This window comes from Olea europaea, chromosome 10 (genome assembly GCF_002742605.1).
Source record: "Olea europaea var. sylvestris chromosome 10, O_europaea_v1, whole genome shotgun sequence".
In the NCBI taxonomy this organism is placed as follows: Eukaryota; Viridiplantae; Streptophyta; class Magnoliopsida; order Lamiales; family Oleaceae; genus Olea; species Olea europaea.
The window spans coordinates 31,193,474-31,202,138 of NC_036246.1; the positions used below are offsets into that span (position 1 = coordinate 31,193,474).

Genomic DNA, 8,665 nt, shown 5'->3' on the forward strand with positions numbered 1-8,665 from the left:
ACCACCCATTCTCAAATGATATATTTTGCACATAAATCAAACTTTTTTTTTTTCTTTTTTCAACCATATATTCTCTAAAAAATTATTATTCTAAAATTCTTTTTTTCAAAAAACTCTTTTTAATGACTGTTAAACAGGGGCTTAGAGACATGCATTTTACTCAACTTTTCTCAAAATAAAATAATAACAATTCAAAGACAAAAATTTGAGGTTGAATACATGATATAAATGTTCACAGCTCTCAATTTTCATAAATTTTCTTAATATATGATTTACTTAAATTGTGCACGTGTTTTATTGAAATTTGTATTAGTTAGCACCTGAAGAAAATAATTAGTGATGGCAGTGAGGCCGACTTGTGGCTTGCTCGAACTTTCTCAGAAAACTTATATACGACGTATTTTAGAAATGTTTAATATGCAAAATTGTGTACTTGGAGATGTACTTATCATAAAAGTGGATAAGTTTGACAAAGCTCAATGTCAAAAAAATAAGCTAGAAAATGAATCTATGAAGACGATACAATATGTTAGTGCTGTGGGGAATTTGAAGTATGCTCAAGTTTGTACTATACCTGATATAGCATATGCAATTAGTGTCCTTAATAGGTTTCAGTCGAATCCAAGACAAGAGCATTGAAAAGCAGTTAAGAAAGTTATGAGATACTTGAAAAAAGTAAAGGTTATATACTTACATTCCAGAGTTCAAACCATCATGAGGTGGTAGGCTATTCAGATTCAGATTTTGTTGGATGTCAATATTATTTGAAATCAAGCTCAGGTTATATTTTTCACGTTAGCTGGTGATGCTATTTCTTGAAAAATGCTAGATAAACTATAGTGGCATCTTCTACTATGCAGGCTGAATTTGTGGCATATTATAGAGCTACAATCTAAGCCGTTTGGTTAACAAATTTATTTCTGGGCTGAAAGTTATTGATTCCATCTTGAGACCAATCACTATCTATTGTGATAACAGTACAACAGTGTTATTTTCAAGAAATAATAAAAGTTCTGGTGAGTTAAAACATATTGATATCAAATATTTGATGGTTAAAGACAGAATCAAGAAATGACAGATGAAAATAGAGTATATCAATACAAATGCAATGATTGTAGACCCTTTAAGGGACTCACTCCAAAAGTCTTTTAAGACATATATTGCTAATATGGGTAGTGTGGAAACATTTGATGTTTTTGGTTAGTGGAAACATATGGAAATAGCTAAATTCATACCATGTACTACCACATTGATTGGAAGATGGAGATCTATGTCAATAAGGATGTTGGCATTTGTAGCTATGGAATAGTCTTATATCGCTTAATTTGTGTAATGATATCCATGTTCGGTATTAACATTCTTATTGGGCCGATCATGTTGCATAAAGTGCTATCATTAAATTTATACTTTTGTGGCCACCTATGTAGTGTAACCTGGATGTTAAAAGTTTTGTTATAACAATCAAATATTTGCCCAAGTGGGATAATATTGAAATAATTCTAATGTGGGCTTCTCATTTGATTGTATTTTTATTGGTTAGATAAATGGCTCATAATAATATTGTGATTGGTCAAATTTATTAAGTGGTCAATTGAGCCTTTTGCACCTTACGGGCTATTAGGGGTGGTAAATGGGTCAAGCGGGAACCGAGCTCGTGGGCAGATTGGGCTCGTAAAAAAAGAGCCCGAGCACGATCCAAGCGAATCGACCCGTTTGGCTAGTTGCTCGTGGGTGGCTCGTCTGAAACAGTAACCAAAATGGTCACTTTTTCCAATTTTAGTGACCGAATTTTTTTCTTCTCTTCTCTCCCTCTTCTATAAATAGCCTTCCAATTGGCCCTAGATTTTTCATCATCTCTCTCAAGTCTCATTATCTCGACCCTCTTTCTCTCAATCTCTCTTGTATTCTCAATTGATTTGTCTCAATTAGTCTACAATTATACAAAATAGTCATATTGTATTGATTTATTTTTACAATTTAATCATCTTCAATTTCAATTTCAATTCCAATTCATTTTTACAATTCAATCATCTCCCTATATCATCTATTAATCTATATTGTATCTTCACAATTCACAAATTGAAATGGATTCACACTCATTTGTCTAGGACTTGTTCGATTTCGAAGGCGAATCACCTACGACGCCGCAAAGTCAATATCGGAATCAATTTTTGGGTCTAAATGAAGTACCAACTTCTAAAGATATTCCACATTTGGGTGCGGACCCCAATAATAATCCAATTGATTTGGATGACGTTGATGTTCTTGAACCCCAAGAAGAATAAAAGGAGGAGGAACCTGAATTAAACATTCTCGATGCTAGAGGGAAGCGAAAGGGAAAAAAAGACAAAATATTGAGATCACTTCAAATTGATTTTCGACGGGCCGTGTTGTCGATAGAGTCCCAGAGTCCAAAACAGTATGTAAATACTGTCAACAACGATTGACATGGCAAAAAGGCATTGGTACCACACACTTTAAACGTCAATACAAGGTGTGTGTAGCCAAGCATGGACTTCTTCAAATCGGTCAAACACAACTACAATTTAGTAGTCTAGGTGCCAGTACTACAATTCGCCCTTCACCACGTGGATGTAATCAGAGGACAATACTCTAACAGAAATAATGAAACTTATTTTTGGTGTTGAGATGTCTCTTGCAATAGTGGACAACCAACATTTCGTCTCATATGTGAAAAAATATCTTCAGTTGAAGTACGTTGGGGTAAGTCGAAACACTATTCGTTCAGACACAATAAAGTATTTTCTTCAAACAAAACAACAATTAATTTTGAATTTGCAAAAATATGGTAGTGTTATATCTTTAGTTTCGGATATACAAGAGGGGATTAATAAAAGAGTTTATATAGCTGCAAATGCACACTACATCAACCCTCTTCGATGTATGCATAAAAAATTATTGCTTCTAAAATTATTGAATTCCCACATAACGCTAATAATATATACAATGCGATTATGATTATTATTAAAGAATATTGTTGCAAAAATAAAATTTGTTCTTTTACATTCGACAACGCTAGTGTTAATAAAGTAGTTATTGATAAATTGTGTATGGTGTTGCAGCTTGATTCCAATGGTTGTTTGTTTCATATTCGTTGTGTTTGCTATATTTTAAATTTAATTGTGCAAGATGATTTGAAACATATTAAAGATGAAATATAAATAATTAGGAATGCACTAATATATATCACGATCTTCCCAAGTAGAAAAGAAGCATTTGAGGAATTTTGTGTCGAATTTGGAGTGACGAATGCTAAAATATTTGATAGTGACGTAGATCATAGATGAACTCCACTTACCTATTATTAAAGTTATGCGAAGGTTTTCAACATTTAATAACTGAGTTTTACAACAATAGACATAGTAGAAACGATGACGACACTATTATGAGCAAATCCGATTGGCTTTTAGTTTTAAAAGTTAGAAGATTTTTGATAAGTTTTTATGATAGTACTGATATTTTACCTGAAGTTTACAATCACACTAGCTGTATGGTCTTGAACGTCTTTCTATAATTGCAAGGACCTTTCATAAATAAAAAAATGACCCCGATTTTAGTGTAATTATATACTCTATGGAATTGAAATTTAGAAATATTTGGAAGATTTACCTATGTTATTTTCTTTAACATGCATCATTGACCCTGATATAATTTATCGTGAACTAAATATATAATTGATTAAATTTATAAAGCTTTAACTTTTAGTACACCTATTACATATAGAAATTTAGAAAAAATTTTAAGTTAAATGTATGAATTATATGCTGAACGAATGGGTACAAATATTGGTCGAGTACCCACTGCGTCTACTCTTTCTGCTGAACTTGAAGAAGATGATGGTGAAATATTTAATTTATTTCAAGGTATGATTCAAATGTAATAGGTTCATGTTCATCTAATAATACTTTGTCTGCTACATCTCCATCGGCCCAGACATCAGACGAAAGTGCAAATATATTGCCTACCGAATTAATTGATTATTTTAATTATAATATGCCTACCAATAAAATAATTAAAAAAAGTTCCGAAAATGTAATTGAATTTTAGCGGAGGTTTGAATGACGATGGCTAGTAGTTTTCGCAATTACAAAAGATTTATTGACACTTCCGATTAGCACTGTAGTTTCGGAGTCTGCTTTTAGTGCAAGTGAAAATGTGTTGTCCGAGGTCACGAGTCAACTAAAAGACAATATTTTGAAAATATTAATGTGCGTGAAGAATTGACAGGAAGCTCATTTTCGAATACAAGATAAATATGCCAAAATTGTATGTCCTCAAGTAAGTGATATTCTATTACACTAGTTTAATGAAAACTTGTTATTTTATAGTATTGCTTTTAATTGTCTTTAAAAAATTATACACATTACAAGTTGTTCGCATAGAATTTTTAACTCCACCTACTCAAAATTTAAGTAGCTGATTCCAAACAGGGATAAAGGGAGAGGGTTTATATTTTATTTATTTTAAAAAGAAAAAGAAAAAAATCATTTTAATCAAATCTTTTTGCTCAGGCATTTAAAAAAAAAACATGATTTTCAATTGTTTTATCTATTTTTCAGCATTTTAAAAAATAAAAATTGATGAGCTCGTGGGTAAAAGGGCCGAGCTGAGCTACGGGCTATATTTAATATGATGCGATAATTTTAAGTATGTGGATCGAAAATATATGTAAACCTTAATTAGAGTTTAAGTCGTAATGGGATGACTCAATAATTTCTTATATAAAAGTTAGGTCCCCTCTCTTCTCTATATTCAGTGGCGGATCCAACACCTGGCAAGCTCCCTAGATCGCGCTGTTGGATCTGTCGGTCACCATTTTTTTTTTTTGGTTGACAGTCAATGATTTAGGTTATATTACTGATAATTCACTTTTATTTACAATATTTCTTTTGGCCAGGCTGGCTAGAGCCTGCACACACATCTTTGAAAACCTGGGTTGGAATTTTTTTCACAACCAACTCAATGTAAAATATTTCTAGTTATACTATTTTTACCAAAATTAATATAAGGGAAAATTGCAGCTGAGGTACCAAACATTTCATTTATTAGCAGACTTTGCCTAAACCTTTAGTTTGTGCTACCGGAGGTACCAAACCTTTAAAAAAATTGCACGCAGAGTCCAAATTGACAGAAACTGTTAGTTTGACCATCAAAACGCTTGTTAACCCCAAAATTGACATTGACCAAAATTTTGAATGATTTTTAAAGAGTCAAATGTGTAACTTTATATTTTTCATATAAAAAATTAAAATAAAAGAAATATGCTTCATCTTCTCCACTTCACCCCCACAAAAATCCACCTCAAAATCAAAAACCAGGAACCACTTACTTCCCTACCTTCCAGTCGACCGCCCAACGCCACCCCGTCTTCCTTTTGCTTTCACCTAACCTAATCTGAAGCCGTCGACCGCCACCACCCGACACACAGTCACCCAAAAATCATATAAATTGTCGCAAAGTACTACTCCGAGGCGAAAACCAGTACGAATACCCAGGTAAAAACGGAAGCTAATCAGATGCAGCCCAACATACGATGATACTGTGAATTGCCTCCTTGAGTTTTTTAATCCTGACTGTGAGCAACTCCTCCGCGCGAGTCGAGATTGGAAGAAGTGGATGATGAGTCGATTTTCACTTCGATTAGCTGTGGATTGGTCAGGGTCATTGCGTGGTTGTAAAATCCATGGGCGATCTGGTCGATTTTGGAGAAATTTGTTTAGTTTTGTAATGGATTTTTGGTAATGGGGTGAGAAGGAGTTGTTGTCGGCAGTGGTGTGTGATTGGTCTCTTGGCGATGGTGGTGACATGCGGTGGTGCTGTTGGCTGGTTTGGGGACAAAGATGGTGGGGTGGGGTAGGTGAAGAAGACAATCCTTTTTAAATTTCTTTTCTTAATTTTTTTATTTTTTCTTGATTTTTTTGATTTTTTTTTTGTTCAATTTATTTAATATGGTAATTATCAAGTTACCATTTTACCTATTCTAATTTGGTCAAAATAGGTTAAAATTTACTTTTCTTGGTCAATTAACGGTCAAATGGACGGTTTCCATCCATTTGGACTTCGGGTGCAGATTTTTGAAAGTTTTGGTATATCTAATAGCACAAATGAAAGGTTTGGACTAAGTCTGCTAATAAACGAAATGTTTGGTAACTCGATTGCAATTTTCCCTTAATATAATAATAATGGTGCCAGGGAGATTCGAACTTGAGCGGTTTTGTTCAACTTGCAAAGAATGTGACCAGTAAGGTAACTAATAATTTGTGACACTTAATTAAACAAAAAATATATATGTTAGATTTTAGCGATTTTAATGCAATTGTAAAGATTGAAACTTGTGCTCTTCCTTTGAACTATACAAAACTTAACAACAATATCATTTGGTGAGTATATTTTACTTTTTATAATAGAATTATATATTTTCAATTTCAACTAAATAAATTATTGTAGTTAAATTTTAGACCTTGTTTGATTCCCATTTATTTCAGAATATATTTTTATCTCTCTTATTTTTAATTATACATTTTTCAATAAAATAATAGTACACACAATTCAAAACTTATCCTTCTTTTTAACCACACATTTTTCATTAAATTACTATTTCAAAAAGTATTTTTTTGGTAAAAAAAGGGACATCAAACAAGCTATTAATATTTTATTGCGGACGACGGTCGATGGTCGAAGGCCGCCCATGCTGACTCCAAATTCTGAATTCGCCATTGTCCATATTGTGTTTATTAACTTGCTACATTGACGGCTAATATTTTGGGAGAAGCAAAAAGGAGAAAATCTAAATACTATTATTCATATCAACCATGTCTTTCACTGGTATAAGTTCGAACTATCAATTATTATTTTGTAATTCTTGATTTTTAGCATAATTACAATTAAATTCAACAATTTTAAGCATTTGATCTTGTGCCTCATCTCAATAAAAAGTGATCTTTTTTTTTCTTTTAATATGAAGAAAGAAGTATTATTTTCTCACTTATTTACTATGAGACGAAGAAGCAAATAATCACTATATTTATTCTTTCTTTACTTCTACTTCCAAGTGCAAGATAACCCCGAGGGGTTATGAATTTTTTCCTATCAATTGGGTCTTTCCCTTCACCACCCCATGAGGAAAATTTTAAAACAAATAATTTTAACGAAATCTTTAAATTTTTTTATGTTCAACTCTACGTGTTTCTCTATCTGTCGAGTACACTGAACGTACAAAAATGACTATAACAAAGTTTCTCTTATTCGTGTTAACAACTATGCATTCCAACGTGTACATATAAAAATACATAAATACATCATCACTAATATTATCAATTTGAAATCAGCATATCTTGGAAAACATTTTCATTAGTTTTTAACCAGATTAATTTGTANATACATCATCACTAATATTATCAATTTGAAATCAGCATATCTTGGAAAACATTTTCATTAGTTTTTAACCAGATTAATTTGTACAAATCAATCAAAGCATTATTTAATTAAAAAACTTTAGAAAAACATGGTAACAAAATGAACTCAGAAGTTGGATTTAACTGTTTAGTTTTCGGCTAGCCAATATTGTTTTAAATTGGATTTGAAAACTAAAATGAAGAAAATAAAAAGTTGAAAATGATACAAGAACGAAGAAATTCAAATCTTGACAACGTAGTATAGCTGTACATTCATAGGGACTGGATCGTCGAGATTTGTCCGGCCCCAAATCTCATCAATTGTGACATTATGTTTCTCAATTTTCAAAGATAAAAATAATATCATATGATCTTCAAAGCTTATCTTGGACGGTGCCGCAATTTTCATACCTATAAATAAATAGTAATCATTTGTTTGTTGAGTTGTACCAAATTGGATAACTACAGTGTTGATGGTGAAATGTCTTTTTGGTTTATTATTTTGTTTTTGTTCAGAAATTTGACAAATAAAAGAGTGAAGTTATGGGATATTATGGTATATGGTCAACCACATATGTTGTTTATTTGACATCCACAAACTTAGCTTAAAGTTTGAAAAATGTGAAAGAAATAAGATAAAATTCAAATCTTGATTTATTGTTATTTGTTACTTGTTAGTGAGTGACTCAACACTTCGAGTTACGTTATAAAAGAACATGATAGTTAAATATATACGTATAGACTTTTTTTAACAACTTAGGGTGTGTTTGGTCGGCATAAAAAATATTTTTTGGAAAAGAGTCCAAGAAATATTTTCCTTGTTTAGAAGAAAACAAAAACCTATATTTCTTTCAAAGAAAATATTTTTCTCAAAAATAAGAAAATTAAGCATATTTATAAAAGTTGGAAGATATTTTCCATGAAAAAAATTTAAAATCAAACTCTCCAAAGTTGGAGTTCGGGTGGAAAAATGCCATTTTTTATGGAAAAAATTTCAATCAAATACACCCTTAGTATTTCAATGGTTAAATGCTTATAAATTTTGAATTGTATTAAATGTATGTATAATAAGTGTAGCAAGTGTTTAGAATCCAATTCATACAGCTTATAGAAAGATTAAAACGGATGATACTGACAACTTTCTGTTGTGGCCGAAGCACATCCATGATTCTTAGTGTAAATGACGATATTATATCGATAATAATTGATGAAGATGTGTCAATGATCACTAATGATATCGCTATCGATAA

The 8,665-nt window shown here is 31.6% G+C and overlaps 1 protein-coding gene across 1 annotated transcript in view; it reads left to right on the forward strand.

Annotated features, from left to right (window-relative positions):
• The first annotated feature begins 3,769 nt into the window (after positions 1-3,769).
• The window catches only part of LOC111400540 (ATPase 9, plasma membrane-type-like), a 7,426-nt gene continuing 2,530 nt past the window's right edge, over positions 3,770-8,665 (forward strand). Inside the window, exons 1-4 of the mRNA XM_023027945.1 lie at positions 3,770-3,884; positions 4,858-4,985; positions 5,776-5,874; positions 6,214-6,267. Coding sequence (XP_022883713.1) covers positions 3,770-3,884; positions 4,858-4,985; positions 5,776-5,874; positions 6,214-6,267 — 396 coding nt within the window. The remainder of the gene's footprint in view (positions 3,885-4,857; positions 4,986-5,775; positions 5,875-6,213; positions 6,268-8,665) is intronic.